This window comes from Cebus imitator, unplaced genomic scaffold (assembly GCF_001604975.1).
Source record: "Cebus imitator isolate Cc_AM_T3 unplaced genomic scaffold, Cebus_imitator-1.0 Scaffold107, whole genome shotgun sequence".
Classification (NCBI taxonomy): Eukaryota; Metazoa; Chordata; class Mammalia; order Primates; family Cebidae; genus Cebus; species Cebus imitator.
This window is the reverse complement of record NW_016107422.1, coordinates 2,619,064-2,638,376: the sequence shown is the minus strand read 5'-3', so window position 1 is coordinate 2,638,376 and position 19,313 is coordinate 2,619,064. Positions and strand designations below refer to the sequence as shown.

The 19,313-nt window shown below is 40.9% G+C and overlaps 1 protein-coding gene across 1 annotated transcript in view; it reads left to right on the top strand.

The window, feature by feature from the left end:
* GLRX3 (glutaredoxin 3) overlaps positions 1-15,662 on the top strand; it is a 43,163-nt gene extending 27,501 nt beyond the window's left edge. The window contains exons 5-11 of the mRNA XM_017537868.2: positions 3,059-3,231; positions 3,469-3,530; positions 5,664-5,721; positions 7,770-7,822; positions 11,188-11,227; positions 11,318-11,410; positions 15,398-15,662. Of these exons, the coding sequence (XP_017393357.1) occupies positions 3,059-3,231; positions 3,469-3,530; positions 5,664-5,721; positions 7,770-7,822; positions 11,188-11,227; positions 11,318-11,410; positions 15,398-15,448 (530 nt within the window). The 3' untranslated portion in view covers positions 15,449-15,662. The remainder of the gene's footprint in view (positions 1-3,058; positions 3,232-3,468; positions 3,531-5,663; positions 5,722-7,769; positions 7,823-11,187; positions 11,228-11,317; positions 11,411-15,397) is intronic.
* Positions 15,663-19,313: the final 3,651 nt, after the last annotated feature.

The window sequence follows — 19,313 nt, the reverse complement described above, 5'->3', positions numbered from 1 at the left end:
TTTCACCATGTTGACCAGGATGGTCTTGATCTCTTGACCTCGTGATCCACCCGCCTCGGCCTCCCAAAGTGCTGGGATTACAGGCTTGAGCCACCGCGCCCGGCCTTGTAACTACATTTTCAATGAGCTTTTCTGTTTCCTGATATATTGTTACATGTCTTTCTGTCATGTACAGTAAAGAGATCATTTAAGGATGTTGCTGTTTTTTTAATAAAACACCTACTTAGGATTAATTGGAAAATATTTTTAAACTGTTTTCTTAAGGGAATATAAGTCACTTCAACCCTTTGCTGTTCCTTTCCAAGCCTGCTTAGTAGAGCATTGTTTTTGCTCTTCTGTTGGCATTTTACAGAAGGGTGTAAGCAAAGCCCTCTTTGTAGAAGCACTGGCCATCTAATTTGGTGAACACTCACATGGCTGTTCTTTCCTTATTTTGCACCAAATTAGCTTTGAAGGTGCTACCTCTGGTAACACTGCTGGACTCCCACTGTGGAGTATAACAGTATTTGCTTTTTGATTAGCTGGTTCCCACCTTGCTTTCTGCTAATCAGAAAAACATGAATGAATAACATGTAAATTGTATATCTAGAAAACCTTGAAAGCCATTTTTAGGGTCTCTCCTCGAGCTCTGTTGGATTCAGCCCAGCTTCTACACAGGTTATCTCCATCAATTTATTTTCCACATGTACTCTACCTGCAGAATTGGATAGTGTGTTATGAGCCTGACATGTGGATAGGGTCTCAGTTGAAAAGAATTGAATTGTCCTTATTCTGTGCTCCTCATGAAGACAGGAAAGTGCTTGTTTTAGGAAGAGTTTCCAGGAGCACTGAGGTGTATGTCATCTTAAACAGAATCTTAAATCCTTGAGTAGGTTAACTATTTGGGAATTCTTACAACTATTTCCGTTAACAAAGCTTGTAGGAAAGCAAAAGGCATTTGAACCATAGTCAGAGATATTCCTCCTGCAGTGAGAGGCATCCAGCCGGGCTCTTACTTTTAAATCGGCCACAAGATCAGCAGGTTTCAGAGATGTTTTTAGGGTTTATTGTTAGGTAGTGATGAGGTGTGGTGTTAGGCACCTATTCATGTCATGAGTAGAAATAACTGGGGATGGAAAGGGGGATTCTGTGGTAGTCAAACATTACATGTCTACATTTAAGTGTTTTTATTGCATGCATGCATTTTCCTTAAAAAAAAGTGTGTAAATATTTTGTTATTAGAATAAAGCCTTCTTGCCATGTTATCCTTAAGCATAACATTTCTAGTCTGCCACTTTAACCCTTAAAAATGAAACACTACCAATCAATCTTCCTAGTCTGCATGTAATTGCCTAAAGCTAAAATAAAGCTTTTTTCTCAGCCAGTTACAGTAAAAATAAGTTAATATATTGGCAACAGAATAACCATCAGCAATCAGCCTTTAGCTGTTTACTAATGAACTCCCAGATGAATAAAAAAATTTCAGAATCAGTGTTTTACTTGAGGCTGTACATGAACTTAACACTTCAGATGTAGGAAAAGCAACTTACATGCTGTACAAATAAATACTAGTGCTTCATCTAAATAAACTGCAGATTTGGAAAATGTTTACAGCTCAGTTGTAGATCCGTGTTTCAATAGTAAATGTGATTTTGGGTGACATCAGGTAAAGCCCATTCTTGCAATTAATCTTATATTGAATTTTATGGTTTCATTGTATTTAAAAATAATTGCTGACCCTGCTAAGTCTTATAGAAATTTTGAATCTGAAGAATAGGTTCTTTTCCAGTGAATTAAAACTGTGTTTGAGAAGAAGAATGAGGTGTGAAAGAGTAGGGCCATACAAAGTATTGGGAACAATGGAGAAGAATTAGCTTATGGAAAGAAAAATACTTTTTTTTTTTTTTTTTCACAGACTGATATTCACACTCTTATTCTTCAGTTCTAATGTCATAAGAAGATGATGTCAAAAAAGTACAGAATAAAAATGTGTCACAAAAGTATAATAAAATCATGGAACATAAAATTGCCACTATAGTGTAGTAAAAAAATTACATTACATACTTTAGGGAATGTAAATAGTTTTAAAAAAGAAACTGTCAAGTTATGACATGAGATGAGTAAGAATACTGTCAATCTATTGATGGTTCATATATAACAGAGAAGATGGCTTTAAAATTCAATGTACTGTGCCTATTTTAGACTACAGGAGAACACATCCTTCATGATTTTTAATTTATCCTGCTTAGAGATAGTGAAGATTGAGCACTACTGAAGTGCGTACTCAGGAGGTAGTAAAATGGCAGTAGAAACGAACATTGGGTTTTCAGTACAGTATAGTCAAGTAGTAGTTAAAATAACAATTGTAGAATTTTTTTTCCTCTGCCCAGAGTTGATTCTCATAGATTCACAATAGGAAGGCTGGGAGGGACTGTCCAGAGTGTCAGGTCAGTCTCCTGATTGCTAGGAAAGTGCTGAGTGGAGGCCATGGCCTCATCTTGTGTCACCTTGGTGGGTGGAGGGAGCCAGTGTCAGGGATTCAGATTTCTGTGTATTTTTTTTTTTTTTTTGAAGCCAGGGTCTTGCTGTTTATTCACACTGCAGGCTGGAGTGCAGTGGCAGTCTCAGAGCTCACTCCAGCCTCAGACTTCAGGGCTCAAGTGATCCTCTTGCCTTAGTCTCCCCAGTTGCTGGGATTACAGGTGTGCACCATCACTCCCAGCTCTCTGCTTTTTGGCTAGTGCAGCTTCTCTTGTGACCCAAAAAAAAAAATGTCCATGATAATTAAGAGGAGCTTTAATAAATACACCACTTTTTTTTTCTTAAATACTCATAGTTGTGTCAAAAAGTTAAGTCATATCTGAATGTGTGCTATGGTTCAAGGTCAAATAAGGGGATCCAGGAGTATATTTTCTCTTTGTGTATACTAGTGAGCCATGCTAATTAAATCACTGGCAACATAAGAGGCAGGTGTCTGTATGTCCAGTAGATCATATGTATGCTGAACTGATGTTTTATGTGTATGTGTTTCGAGAGAGAGAGAGAAGCAAAGTGCTTTATTTTCTTTTTTTGTGTACAGGTTTCAGCAAGCAGATGGTGGAAATTCTTCACAAACATAATATTCAGTTTAGCAGCTTTGATATCTTCTCAGATGAAGAGGTTCGACAGGGACTCAAAACCTATTCCAACTGGCCTACCTATCCTCAGCTCTACGTTTCTGGAGAGCTCATAGGAGGACTTGATATAATTAAGGTTAGAATGGAGAAGTCTGTGCCTTGTAAAGAAATTCCATTTAAAGCATACTGTTTAAAATGTTGTGATAAATCTGGGGTACAAATTTCTATGAATCTGTATTTACTAATAAGAACTTGCAATGAATACACAGTATTTCTGATTAGTTGATTGATCAGTATTCTATGTTATGGTATGATCAAGGAGATTTATGTTATAATAAATTTTTTTCTTAAAACTGACGTGTGCTTATTTTAGGAGCTAGAAGCATCTGAAGAACTAGATAAAATTTGTCCCAAAGCCCCCAAATTAGAGGAAAGGTAAGTGCTTTAGAAACTTTCAAATAGCCTATCATTTGATATGTTAAAAATATTTTAAAGTCCTCAGGTTTTGCATTGCTCTTTCTGCGTAGAAATCAAGGATTTGGTATTTGTATGCCAGAGGTCATAATTTGTTGTTTACAATCAAACTAGCCATGCAAATTCGGGCAGATCTAATTTGGATTGGAGAAATTTTAGCACCAACTTATTGATCATGTGGAGGATACTCTTTGCTTTTATAGAAATGTCATTGTTTCTGTGGAACAACCAAATTTTGCTTACCTGTCTGCATTTCAGAGCCAGGGTCCAGTTTTCTTGTCACTGCTCCTTCGCATAACCTCAGCGCACTCGTGTTTTCCTGGGTGCAGCCTTGGTGACTGCTGCGGGTGCTGCCCCAATGCCAGGGCACTGACAAGTGGTGAGAGTGAAAAGCTCATCAACTCGCAATAAGCTCTGGGCACTTCTCATGGGCTTTCTAGACCACAAGAACTTAACACGAGCAGGTTTTGGAGCTGTGAAACCTATGTTTGTTTTATCAAGGATCTCACTGGGCTTTTAGAGAAGTTCTCTTACAGAAATGTTGGACTTTGGTGTGTAAGGCGACTAAATGGGATTTTTATTGCAGTAAATGTGAATTAATATAGAACTTTAAAAAGGAATTTGTTCTGTCAGCAATCAGTGATTCGTAAATCTTCCTTTGGTAATTTTTTTTTGCCATGTAACATCTTGAGAATTTCTAAAAGTGTTTAATAGTAATAAATACCTCATTTGTCTGTCCTTAATTAATAATTTCTATAAACCACATTCCATTCCCCATATATCAAGCTGATCTTTGCGTGCCACATTCTGTCCTGTGATTTGCACCATTTCCTGCCTTCTTCATGAGAAAGTGATGCTCCTCATCCCTTTGTTGACTCTGGTTGTCTTCATGTGTGGTTCTTGGCTGTAGCCTGGTGATGCCCTTGGCCCGTGGAGGCTGTGTGGTCTCCAAGGACAGCTGCACTTTTTATATGCTTGTGTTTGCTGTTCAGCCGATTCTCCTTCTCTGCTGAGTACACTTGCTGCTGCTTATGGCCTTGTCTCTGTCAGACCTCCGTTTTCCTAATTGCTGCTTCTAAATCTCCTGTGCTTTCAGACACCAAAAGGTAACTGGCTAGAATTAGGTAGAAAATAAAATTCAGCATATTTTGAGTAATAATTTGAAGGGCTCCGAGTGAGCAGCAGAGTGCAGAAAGTGGAGTTTGTGGACTCGTGACATGTATTTTGGCAGTATGCTGTGACCTGTGGTCCCTGTGTCCAGGTGGCTGAGTTAGTTGGGTTGTCAGGGTCACTGTTGTATTCCTGTATCTGTTTATGTTTTTCTGAACTTGAGCTAATCCTACTTGGTTGGCAATGTAAGTGATACAGTTTTGTGCGTGATTTATGCATTTCATTTGGGATGAGCTTATAAGGAGATTTTTGAGCCATGAGTTGGGAGAACATGGTGGCGTGACCCCATGGGGCTTAGGTTCTTTAGTGACCCGTTGTCCCAACACTGACTTTCCTGAGATTTGTGACTAAACTTGTGGCTGTATACAGATAATTAAAATTCCTGACAGCATGTTAGATTATGATGTTTGAAAGACTATATAAAATATAAAACATAATATTGAGAGCATTTGATTTTAGTAGCTGGCATTAGCTGATGTTCTGAGGTTTATTTAACGGTGTCACCCTGCAATCTGACCCTGTGAGCTTTACATGTGTACAGTGGTATGCAGCAGCATGATGGAAGATGGTGCACACAAGATCTAGTTCTGGAAGTTTTGGATGGGCTTAATATATAAGCCCCTTACTGAACAGTTCCTTACTGAATTGGTTATTATTATTATTTTTTTTATTACTGTGAGTTGATGGGCTTAAATTGCAACTTGAAGGAACATTCCTTGCCTTAAAAGCCATATTGTGTTTTACAGTGGCTTAGGGAGGGAATGAAATCAAGGAAAATGTCAATGCATTTGCCTGTTTAATACCACTCAAAGCTGTGAACTGTCATCCTGCCATCCCTCAAATATGCATGTTACTGACGAAGCAGAGGAAAAGTGGTGTTGCATAATTGAGCTGAGCCATTTTATATCAATTTTCTTTCTTCAGGCTCAAAGTGCTGACAAATAAAGCTTCTGTGATGCTCTTTATGAAAGGAAACAAACAGGTAAAGAACTCAAAAATGGTTTTATTTGTAATTTCTTTCCATGTTAACGTCTGCAACAAGGGGACAGTTAAATCTCTTTTTCCTAGCTTTAGCTAATGAAGCTGTAGCGGTATCAGGAAGTTATCCAGGCCTTAATTGGTGCTTATGGAGATCAAACAAAGTAATCTACATTTTGCTTGACTTTATCATCAACATCTCAGTGGGGTGCATTTCTTTCTTCTGCCAAACTTTGTCAGCTAACGTGGTCAACACTGTTAACACTTTACTGGTTGTGTGAGTTGTTATTTCATTACCTTTTGTTTGAGTGTGTGGACCGCTGGAGTGTTCAGCTGAGTCACTGGGCTTTCTGAATGTCCAGTGCTTGAGTTTGCACCCCCTGATTGTCCTTCTGTGACAGTGGAGGAGCAAACCCTGGCTGTGTAGCAGGTATGCTGTGTGTGTGTTTGATGAATGAGTGAAATGATGAGCAATTCTCATTTGTAATGGGATGGTTCTTGTAGCTTTTTGACGAAAGTGCATATGGATTGTGCATCATTTTGAATATCAAGTTTGATAGATTACTTCCACTAATAGCTTGAGCAAAACTAATTTTCTTTCAGATTGAGATCAGAGTGGTAATTTCCAGAAACAGCCATACACATATGTATCTAATTTTGTAGTTTTCATAGCACTTGAATTTCTACTTAAGTCTCAATCAGTTGTTGAAGTAGGCGAGGTTGGACAGAGTTTGGCCTGTTTTAGAGATAAAGAAACTAAAGCTCTGAAGGGTGAGGCTGCTGGAATAAAGAAAACACTTCACTTGTTAGCCAGGTTGCATTGGGCAAGTAACACATGGAGAACCTAACTTTCCTTGTTGGTAAAGGGACACAATACTTCTTCACAGGGCAGACCCTGGTTGCCATAACTAGTGTGTAAGTTAATATAACTAGTCATAATGAAGCTAATTAGTTAATATAACTAATCGGTTAATATAATTAAGTAATGAAAGTAACAGTAACAAAGAAAATGTTAATATACATTTCAGCATGTTTGGGATCATTAGGTTAAGGCCTAGATTATTTGATTTTAGTTCAGTGTATTGAAACAATAGAGCACATTAATAATTCCTAGTAATGATAAAGTGACATTTTTTTCTTATTCTTGGTGATTGTTTAAGCGGATATTTATTCTCAAAACTTTTTTTTTCCTGTAAGCCTAGAAAGTATTAATACATTTTGGAAACAGCATTATTAGGGCTATTAAACTGTTTACATGGTACCACATGTTTTCTACAGGAGTGCTGGAATTTGGAGTCCTGTGGCATAAAAAAGGCTTAAGATTTTCATAACCTCAAAAAAGTATTAGTATTCTGTAATGTAAAAATAAAATGAGGCTGGGCACGTTGGCTTAACACTGTAATCCCAGCACTTTGGGAGGCTGAGGCGGGCGTATCACCAGGTCAAGAGATGGAGACCATCCTGGCTGACATGGTGAAACCCCGTCTCTCGTAAAAATACAAAAAATTAGCAGGGTATGGTGCCTTATACCTGTAGTCCTAGCTACTCTGGAGGCTGAGGCAGGAGAATTGCTTGAACCTGGGAGACGGAGGTTGCAGCCAGCCTGGGTGACAGAGCGAGATTCTGTCTCAAAGGAAAAAAAAAAAGATGGGAGTCAGGGTCTAGTTGGAAATGGGAAAATGATTGCCATAATCATTGCAAAAAGGCTGAGTTAAAATCATTTTGTGTGAGTGAAGTTAAGAATGAACTGACATTTCTGTAGAAATTCTAGGTTTCACTTAGAGGAACTTTTTGACCACAAAGATTATAAACTGTTGGAACACATATCATCTTAAGTGGTTACAAACCAAAGCCTGTGGGTCACGTGTGCCTGGGTTGATGTGTAGTTGGGTTTGTACTTGAAGAGGGGATGAGAAGAAGCCCTGGGAGCTAAGTAAAAGGAGTGGCAGCTACACGGGACAAGTGCTGTGCTGGTTGGCAGAGCATTAGGTATAGCCGTGCTGCTTGGGTCATATAACAAATGTAATATTTGCAAAATTTTTTTTCATCTAGGAAGCAAAATGTGGATTCAGCAAACAAATTCTGGAAATACTAAATAGTACTGGGTATGTAAATGTTGTTTTCAAATGGTGTATTAAAAAAAATCCAACCTGGCCTGGTGTAGCGGCTCACGCCTATAATTCTAGGACTTTGGGAGGCTGAGGCAGGAGGATTGTTTGAGTCCAGCTGTTCAAGACCAGTGTGGACAACATAGTGAGACCCCATCTCTACAAAAAATAAAAAAATTAGCCAGGCATGGTTGCGTACATCTGTGGCCCCAGCTACTTGAGAGACTTAGGTGGTAGGATCACTGGAGTCTTGGAGGATGAGGCTGCAGTGGGCCGTGATTGCACCACTGGACTCAGCCTCGGTGACAGAGCAAGACCCTGTCTCAAAAAAAAAAAAAACCCGAATATTCCAACTTTTCAGTTCTGCCATTGATGCTTTTCAGTTGTCATATCTGTATCTATCCATAAATATTTGTATCTTTTGTTATATTTTGTTGTATTGTTTTGTGAATGTCTTCACTTGGACCAACATGGAATTTTCTGGCCAGTGTCGTAGTATTAGTAACATAAAGGACGTCCTTAGGCAACCTTTGGAATAACTATTTTGTCTACTTTCCCAGAGGAAAGTGAATAACTGAGTTCTCACCATGCATGAAGCTATTTCAGGGATAATATAGGTAGTTTCAAATTTTTCTCAACTATCACAGTTGCTAGACAATACAGAACACTGAAGGGACGCACGTTAAGGTCCGCTACCTGGATCTGTGAGGTAGCGCGGGTTAAGTTGCAGTTGCTCCTAGTTTTGATGCGCTCAGTGGTGAAGCTGTCAGGTAAGAACATTGCCATTAGGCCGGGTGCCATGGCTCACGTCTGTAATCCTAGCACTTTGGGAGGCCGAGGCGGGCAGATCACGAGGTCAAAAGATCGAGACCATGTTGAAACCCCACCTCTACTAAAACATATGAAAATTAGCCAGGCGTGATGGCGCGCGCCTGTAGTGAGAATCGCTTGAACCCAGGAGGAGGAGGTTGCAGTGAGCGGAGATCCCGCCCCTGCACTTCAGCCTGGCGCCTGGCGACACAGGAAGACTCTGTCTCAAAAAAAAAAAAAAAAAAAAAGAACATTGCCATTGATTTTTGTGGTTAAAAACAAAACCCCTTATTTGGAGATACTTAGCACAGGGTTTGTCAGATACTTTTGTTTGTTTCTCATTATTTCATGATTGCATCTTTTAAAAATCATGTAACTGTAGCTTTTAGCTATAGTTAGATCAGGCAGATCACTTGAGGTCGGGAGTTTGAGACCAGCCTGGCCAACATGGTAAAACCCCATCTCTACTAAAAATAAAAAATTAGCCGGGTGTGGTGGTGCACACCTGTAATCGCAGCTACTCGGGAGGCTGAGGAGGGAGAATCACTTGAGCTCGGGAGGCAGAGGTTTCAGTGAGCCGAGACTGTGCTACTGTACTCCAACCTGAGTGACAGGACGAGATTCTGTCTAAAAAAAATAAAAAGTTGTGACTGATTTCTTCAGATTATTGGGACATTTTATAGAGGCAAGTATAGCCAGTTTATTGTAACTTCAAGCCTGCTCTTTTCTTCATCCCTGGCCTGGGCTGTACAGTAGGGGCTGGCTTGCTTTTGGTCATTTTTGATTTCCACCTTTCTTTGTCAACCCTCTGCTGCGGTCCACAGTGAGATACACACAGTTCATCCTGCAGAGCAGCACCAGCTTCCTCATGGCAATAGTGTTTTCTGAGCCAACACAGTGGGCCTGACCCAGCCTGTGTCTTTGGTGGAACATCTTGGTAACTTGGCTTTCTTGCCTTTATCTGTCTAATCTTCATTGTATTCAAAACACCCTGTTGTCCCAGAGCAGGAGGCTGCCTTGGGAGAGAATGACCTCCCAGCTCTGGACTTGCTAAGCATGATTGGCTCTAGGATGAGTGAGGCCATCCAGGACCTCAGCTTCTTTTAATTTGAACAGACCATGGTCTTGCTGGGTGTCATAAGTATGTGGACAAAGCTCTTTTTTACTTTTTCTCATTTCTTTAGCAGCCAAAATACACATGCATGAGGGGCTGAGAACCAAGTATATATTGAGATTTGAAAGGGACCCTTTACGAGTAACCTTTAGGAAGTGTATTGGCTGTTAGGACTCCACGTACACACACTTGGGCCCAGTGCCTCCTGGATCCTTTATGAATAGTTCTATAACTCATTGTTTTTATCACAGTGTTAGGAGATTTGCCACCTTTAGTTAGTTCAACTTGAGTGAAGACTTACAGAGGATTTTTTAAAAAATTAGGTTTACATTGGGTCTTTTTTTGCTCTTTTTTTATAATTCCTTTTTTTTTTTGGTAATTGCTTCTGATTTATCTGGTCATTTAAGTTTTTTGACTGTTCCCTGCACCCATAGACAGTTTCCTTGGGAACTTGTTTAGTAAATAAACAAGATTTCCCTATGATGGTTTTAGTTTTATGGAAAGTCTAGTTTTTTTACCTGTAGCATTTTCTTTGGCCACCTTTGGGAATTGCACCTGTACACTGTCAGTCACCCTGCGAGGGTTTAGGCATACATGCTTGCTAATTCCTGACTATCTAACAGTGAAATTGCTCTGAGTAGATACCATTGGATATTCATGCAGTGATTTTTTTCATGCTTTGTACAAATAATGTTCACTGTACAGCTTAAAGCCACAAAGCTTTCATTGGTCTTTTGTACATTAAAAACAGCACCCTCTCTGACATGAGTTGATTTAAGTGTGGAAAGCGTGTCTTGCTATGGTGGAGGGAGCTGGCAGTGTGGGTGTTGTCTGGCTGCCGAGCCCCTACAGCCTCCATCCACAGGCACTACTCCATCCTGTTCCACGAGCAGCTTCCAGGAGGTTAAGAAGCAGCAGCCTGGGGTGGGGCAGGTATGAGAAGTGGGTGAGAGTGTTCAGTTAATGAAGGCTTGTGCAATGGGCGTGTCAGTCTGACCCAGGGGTTGGCAGGTTGCAGCTGGCTGCCCATTTTTGTAAGTAAGGTTATATTGGCACACAGCCACATCCCTTCATTTAAATGTTGTTGGTGGCTGCTTTTGTGCTGTCCAGCAGAGCTGAGCCGTTGCAGGAGAGACTGTCTGGCCTGTAAAGCCTGAAATGTTTACTGTCACACTCTTTAAGAAAAAGTTTGCTCACCCCTGGTCTAACCCAGTATTGTCTGGAGAAAAGTCCAGATAAAGTCATATGTTGGAATGATTAATTCTGTGTAATACTTGGCAGATTAAGAAGTAAAATCATTTCCATTGGTCTGTAGTACATTTTGTTAGCAATGAAGTAGTTTTCTTAATTGTTTAAAAAACATCAAATGCATAGAGGTTTTACAATTTTTATTCAACTGTATTGTGTTTCCTGTTAAAATGTCTTCTCTTTTTTGCAGTGTTGAATATGAAACGTTCGATATATTGGAGGATGAAGAAGTAAGTTTTGTGTTTGATGTTTCACCCTTGCCTTAGCTTCAATCGTAAGGGTCTGATGGAATGGTTTCAGGATTCCTGTTGTTTCTTTAGGTTCGGCAGGGATTAAAAGCTTACTCAAATTGGCCAACATACCCTCAGCTGTATGTGAAAGGGGAGCTGGTGGGAGGATTGGATATCGTGAAGGTAAGGCTAGCTCTTTCGCTATTCCACAGAACAGAAAAGATTTTGGTATGTGTAAAAGTTATTTCCTGAATGGAAACTCAAGAGTTGTTTTTGACTCCTCTTTCCAGCCTGACTCTCAGGCATTTCTGGACCAGTATCACCATGTCTGTGTGCATCAGTATCCTGCTGTTCTCACTGTCCCCACGTGGCAGCCTGTTCTTACTTCCACACCTGAACTAGCCATTGCAGCTCCTTTCCCTGGGGTGCTCTTCCCTGTCACCCTGTTAGATCCTGCTTCAGCTCCCGGCCAACAGATTATTTTTTTCTTGCCTTACTCACCTGCCCTTGGGTGTGTGGAGTGACAGTAGTATGGGGCTTGTGGCCAGTGCTGCCCATCCGTGCCACAGAGACTAAAGATCACTGCCCCGGAAATATAGGTCCCTTTTTGATTTTCAGATATTTGGAAATCTGTTATCTGTTAGATTGTAAGTGTTTTAGAGAAGACACCATTTCTTAAATACCTTGAGTCCTTCCTGATGCTTTGTGTATTTTAGGAGTTCAGTAAATGGTTGTTAGATGGATAAATGACTTTACTTCTTGATTTAAGTAAACTTTGATTGCGTTTTAAATGGATGTGACTTAGCTTCTATTTAATGTCTAGAATTTAGGGCAGGCTCACCAACTAGCACCTGTGTACTCCGTAGCTTTCTCGATTAGCCCAAAACAATAAACAGAAACTGTAGCTTTAATATCTACCCACAAACCCTTCACTGCACCCCAGGCCCACTGTGGGCATGGTGGAGTCGAGGAGGAGGGTGGTAGCCAAGTGGGTATAGAGAGAAGCTAGCCGAATGCCAGGTTCTGCTTGGGAACATGAACAAAACCGCCCCAAAGGCGGGCTGCTGATTGCCCTCAGGCCTTCCTCTTGCCTTGATCCATTAGAGAATTTTCTCTGAGATCAGATCTTTGGCGTTTTATATGGAAAACAAAGTGGTACTGCTTCTAATTACGTTGTAAAATAAGTTTTTTGTTTTTGGAGACAGAGTTTCACTCTTGCCGCCCAGCTGGAGTGCAGTGGTGTGATCTTGGCTCGCTGCAACCTCTGCCTCCCAGGTTCAAGTGTTTCTCCTTCCTTGGCCTTCTGAGTAGGTGGGATTACAGGCTCCCGCCACTTTGCCTGGCTAGTTTTTCTATTTTTAGTAGAAATGGGGTTTCACCATGTTGGCCATGGTGAAACTGCTGACCTCAGGTGATCTACCCACCTCAGCCTCCCGAAGTGCTGGGATTACAGGCGTGAGCCACCGTGCCCGGCCAGAGTAAAAGTGTTTAACACATGCTTTTGTAAAGTGAAGGCACTAGCTTACCACTGAAATAACATCAGCACTTTTTTGGACCATTATGTTTTATGGAAACAAAGCTTGAGCTCCATCGATTGCAGAGGCTGTTTTTGTTCTGTGGTTGCCTCTGTGCAGGTTTGTTTCCTGTGGAGTTCCAGGTTTGATATCACACTTGTTAAACCAGCCAGTGAGATGTTTCTCCTGGGGAACGGCCTCACTCCTGGGGGAAAAACGTTTAATACTATAGCTCTTGAATAGCCCTGAAGCAGTTAAAACAGATCTGCATTTGTCCCCTCCCTCTCTCTGTCTCTCTCTATAGATATAATTTTATTTTTGTAAGACACAAACAGTACTCAAACCCCAAATACTCTTGAGCCTGTTCTTGTCTGAATGTTTTACAGCCTGTACCTTAGCCATTGGTAACTCTTGGGAAGATACAATCAATAAATCTCATTTAATTCTAAAGCTAAGCTGTGTGGGTAACTTCTTTTTAGTTATATAACAGAGTGTTATATGATTTTTTTATGTTTACCTGCTAAGAACATATACATTTGAAATGTGTGATATTGTTAACATTTTTCCTTGAGAAGATATGTGGACTGGCTCTTACAATGCCATTTTGATCTGTTTCTTGCAGAATGCAGTAATTCATGGTTCAGTTAAAAGATGTTTGAAACGGTCTAATCTGGGTGGCCTCTTTGGAGCAATGAGCATTTGTTTCGTTAAATAAGTGAATAAATAATGACTTAGTTACTTGGTCAATCTAGTGTCCTGAGAAAATTGTGAGTTATTCTTGCCTCTGAAGAGTAAACAGTTAACTACTGCTGTTACAGAATGTTTGGACTTAAGACACTTTGTTGAGATAGATTTAGAAGATTTGGTTAGGTCTAGCTGTTCCACCTGCCGGCTCACATTAACAGCAGTGAGGATGGTGAGGATTGCCTTTTTGAAGCACCCTCAATGTGCCAGGCACACTGTTTTGGTGCTTTTAAGAGGCTGCTTCATGTAATATCCCAAGCAGCCTCAGAGAGCAGAATTCTTCTCAGTCAGTAGATGAGGAAACAGACATGGAGGGGTCAGATGAGTTGTCCACCATCCCATAACCTGTAAGTCATTGAGTCCAGATTCTTCCTGAGGGCCACCTGCCCTTTCCCACTGAGCTGCATGGTCCTCTGCCTTCTTGAGTGTGTCCTCTGAAAAGTCCTGCTGGGTCCCTTGGAGCGGCAGGGTGTCTGCTCGTTAAATAGGTAGAAGATCCCTAGACATTACTGAAAGTGGTCTGGGTTTGGTGTGACAGCATCATTCATATTTGATTTTAATCCAGAGAGGAGGTCATGTGGATTTTAATGGTTTTATTGATTGATGTTTATGCAGCTCAGTGATAACCTGAAATGTTATTTTAAATGTTTGTTTTAAACCAGAAAATCTTATTTATCACTTGTCACCTTTCAAACTTGGTGTCTATACTCCAGAATTTAAATCTGGAAATTGGGCACAAGGAGGATGGAGCCTGCGTAGAGCCTGTGCTGCAGTTCCAGTCAAGCTGGTGGTAGCTCTGTTGATACCATGTCTGTTTCTGAATTGTTAGGTCTTTTTAATAGTTTCTGCCTTTCCATGTTACTGGTACTATAGCTTTTCCCAAGACAGAAATATATTCCCAGGTTGGGTTTCAATAACAAAGGCTGTTTCCTCCCTGTGAGTGGCAGAGTGGGAGGGGAACAAGCATCATATTTGAGTAGGCTTTTAATGTCACATTACTTTTTTTTTTTTGAGACAGAGTCTTACTCTGTCACCCAGGCTGGAGTGCAGTGACACAATCTTGGCTCACTGAAACCTCCACCTCCTGGGTTCAAGCGATCCTCAGTCTCCCAAGTAACTGGAAGTACAGGTACATGCCACCATGCCCGCCCGGCTAGTTTTTGTATTTTTAGTAGAGACGGGGTTTCGTCACGTTGGCCAGGCTGGTCTCAAACTCCTCACTTTAAGTGATCTGCCCCCTTGGCCTCTTTAAGTGCTGGGATTATAGGCATGAGGCACTGAACCTAGCCACATTGCTTCATTCTTCAGCCTTGAAAGTCACTTGATTTATTTGCCTTATTTATTGCTATAGTTTAAATAGGGGATCATTAGCTCCATTTGCTGCGTTTCTTAATACTAAACAATCTGTTGGTTTTAGGATACATTAACTCACTTAATTTAATTTAATTTAATTTATGAGATGGAGTCTCACAATAGCCCAGGCTGGAGTGCAATGGCATGATCTCGGCTCACTGCAACCTCCGCCTCCCGGGTTCAAGAGATTGTCCCTGCCTCAGCCTCCCGAGTAGCTGGGATTACAGGCACCCGTCACCACGCCTGACTAATTTTTATACTTTTAGTAGAGACAGGGTTTCACCATGTTGGCCAGGCTGCTCTCGAACTCCTGACCTCAGGTGATCTGCCTGCCTTGGCCTCCCAAAGTGCTGGGATTACAGGTGTGAGCCACTTCACCCGGCCAAGAATACCTTGTTAATTTTTATGGCATTATTTCGTTTGAGAGTGTTAAAAGACTGGAGTTTTAATCCAATATGTGTTTCTTTTGGTTCTCAGATTTACATACAAGCTGTGATTTTTAGATGTTTTCATCTTTTTATATATGCATATACATATTATTATTGTTTTTTATTTTTAGGAACTGAAAGAAAATGGTGAATTGCTGCCTATACTGAGAGGAGAAAATTAATCTTAAACTTGGTGCCCAACTATTGCAAGACATATTTAATAACATTGGGAGCAGTTCATGATTTAGTCCTCAGAGATGGTCTAGGAATAGAAAAATCCTGCTGACTCAGTTACATGTTTTGTGTATTTCACAATGTCGTGCTAAATAAATGTATGTTGAATTTTTTCCCACCAAAAATAGAATGCAATAAACATCTTCAAATTATTAACAATAATTGTATGAAAAAAGTGTGTCTTTACAGCAATATTTAACATATAGCTACTATAGTTAACCCACCTTAAATCTCTTTTTCTTAGTACATGAGTGCCTTCTAGCAGTTAAGGCCGTCTTCAGAAAATGGAGAATGGTGGCGGGCTGCAGTACACAGCAGTATTTAGAACAACTCCTGCACCAACACAATGGCTCCCCTCGCTGGTGAAAGATCTCTTTACAGCTTTGGAAAAACAACGAAATATTTTTCTGTCATTGATGAGCCTGAGCTTGGCACTGGTTAAATTGCAGAGGCAGCGTAGGGTGTTTGCAGGTTCAGACTCATTTCTCAAGGCACTAGTAGTGAATTATCAAGAAACATTTAAGAGGAAAATGATTTCTCATTGAATATGGTACAGCAGGCACTTTTCTCATAAGGCCTAGAAGAATGGGTAGTCATGACAAAAAGAACAGAAAAGTGTTTGTTGTAAGCCTCTGTCTGTCTGCCTGTCTGTCTATCTATCTATCTATCTATCTATCTATCTATCTATCTATCCATCTATATTTTGAGACGGGATCTGGCCCTGTCTTCTAGGCTGGAGGGCAGTGGCGCGATCATGGCTTACTGCAGCCTCGTCTTCTCGGGACCAAGTGACCCTCCGGCCTCAGCCTCCTGAGCAGCTGGGACCACCAAGCATGCACCGCCATGCCCACCTAATTTTTTTATTTCTTGCAGAGACAAGATCTCCTGCCTCAGCCTCCTAAAGTGCTAGAATTTACAGGCATTCGCCACTGCACTTGGCCCACATACTTATAATGAATGTTGATTTGGTCCTTCACAGTCCTTTGGTCCTTCTATTGAGAGCAGTTTGAAGTTCATGAACATTTTAACACAGTTTTTGATCCTGAATCTAACATATTTGAGAAATAGTTGCTCCACTAGGCTTCCACAGTTCAGGCTTCAAATGGGATGGCTAAATTCACCTCATGGTTCCGAGTTTTTTCTGTGCTGTGGCACATTCCCTTCATTACATTACCCCACCCCCCCACCCCCCTCCCGTTGTCTGGGTAGTTAAGACGCTGTACTGTCTGGGGGTGATAAGGAAGGGAGCAGACGTCAGTAATTTAGACAAGAATAAAGAGGACGAAATGAATCTGTTCCTAGGTAAGATCAGCCCACCACCTGCGCACTGCTGCTGTCTCTTGAGCTCAGGCTGTTTCCTTCTGTTTTGATTGTGTAAAGAGTGGAGCGCTGATTTATGTTGTGTGTTACACAGGGTGGTCTGTACAAGTCATAAAGCTGGATGTGGCCTTGCCTTCTGCTAGGAGTTAGGATGCCCATGATGGTGGATTTTCTTGGCATTCTGTGTAGTTAGATAAGGCCCTTTATTTAGTGCATTGGTCCATGAGAACTTCCTTGTTTCTGTTTTACATGAAAATCATTGTATAAGTAAAACTTTTAAAATGCAGACAGAAATAGAATTTTAACTGAAATTTTATGAAGCCATTGGCTGCAGGGATGTGTTTTCATGGAGGAGGGCTGCATACTTTTTTGTTTACTTATCTCAAACTCACATCATTTGTATACTGCTTTTTCTGTCCTAGTATATTTTCTAAGTCAGCTTTTAACTTTATCCTAAGCAATATCTTTGCCATCACAGATTCAATAAGCCAGTTTTTTTTCTAATGTGCATACAAATAAATAAAATGTACAACTTTTGTTTTCATACTGTGCGTGGGAATAACAAACCTTTATTATATATGCTTTTCCCTTAACAATAATGTGAAAATTAGAATTAGGAATTCAAAAAGCAGTGAAGTCTGAAAATTTAAAAAGTAGACTAGGTATTAGGGGACAAAAGGTGAAGGAAGACGAGACTGTTTCTTTAATATTCATTATCTTCCCTCTGGATACAATGTTACATATATACAACTACTTCATTTTTGTTGACTTTATATAATGGTGAAATCCCCTTAAGCAACTTAGGGTATACAGTTGGTGTCCAACTTTCGGGGGTGGAGTTGGGGGGGCTAGAAACACACTTGATTAACAGTTTTTACCCACACATTTTAGACCATTTTTTTTCTTTTTTTGCCAAGATTTTAGTAGTAAATTGATAAATATGGGAAGTACTTTCACTCCTTCAGTGTTAAAATAGAAAACCAAACAGTGCCAACAGTAGTGGCTTAATTATTGGTATACAAGAAAAACACCACCAGTGGGTTTTCTTAATTAAGCATTTTAAATTTCAATATGTGCGGAATGCACAACTTTTAACACAAATGGCTACCTCCAGTTTGGGAAACACTGCTCTGGCCCAGAGGCCATTGCTCTGATAATGTTATTTGGTTAGTGCATTTTAGGGAGACCCCCTTTCCCTTTGACTCCTGCAGGACATAAGACATCAGTGACGTCATCCTTTGTTGAGCCATCCTGGTCTGAGTCAGGGTGAGTGTTGAGAGTTTTTGGGGAGTTGCCACTGTCCTATATGAATTTATCCTCTTAAATTCTGATAGTCATTGGCACCATTGACTCCAGGTAAGTTGGGGTGACAGTGCAGCATATTTCTATTTTCCAGTGGTTTCTGGCCAGACGGCGGGGGATACTCAAGAGATCTTGTTCATGCAAAGGGATTGATGGCCATTCCTAATCTGATTTTATTAGTGTATTTTAGGAAGTCAAGTAAGATTCTTGAGCCCAACTGAACTTCCCTTACTGAATTTTCTAACGAGAGAGTTTGCGAATGGGTTTATGATTGAGCCTGCCCTTGTTAGGCTGGGATTGAAATCCTCTCTGATCGTCAAATTCTAGAGACAAAGTTGTTTTCTGAATTGGAGAAATCAGTTCACAAGGAAAGATGACAATGTGTCATTTGGATGTTGTCCCACACGTGAGGCTTTGTGGGGTGCTTGTGGCGGGAGGGACCCTCCAGGCAGGTTTTGTATGGAGGGTTTTCATGTCTGGACACATTTCTGTCCCCAGAAGCACTGCTGCGCTTTTGGGAGTGTGGACCCTGGCAGAGCCTGTGGCCGGTGCTGCCTGTCCTCCGTTCCTCCACCTGCTCTGTTGAGTCTGTAGTGGAGCTCTGTGTGGCATCTGACGGGTTAAAGCGGTGGTGCTTAGGATAGAGCTGGTGCTGTGGGCGGCTCTTGATGATGCGGGCTGCCTTCCATCTGCCCATTAACCTAGAAGCCAAACCTCACGTCAGAATTTCCCTTTTAGAATAGGAACCAGAAAGCCCCTCATACAGGCAGGGCCATTAACTCCTCTTGCATGTTTGTGCCTTCCTTGTAGGAAGGCTTCTTAGGGAATTAAGGGAAATAAGCCTGCAGGAATGAACTTTTTTTTTTTTATTTTAATAAAAACTCTTGATTTTGCTTTGTAATAAAACATGGAAAGAAAAATGAAAACCAATGAAAGAGGCCTAGATAGTTTGTGGAATTCTCCTTTGCAGGTGAGGGGAGAAAGCAGCCCTTTCAAGGACACAGCCACGGGCTTGGAGCTGGGGCTTGCATCCTGGGTCTGGGACTCCCAAACCTGAGGCTTACCCCTCCGAGGCCTCCCCCTCAGAGCTGTGTGGGATGCAGCTACATTTTCAGCTGTGATGAGAAACTGGTGAATTGCCAGGATTCTGGCTCTGGCTTAAGTCTGCCCCCTTTTTGGGGATTAGAGGGC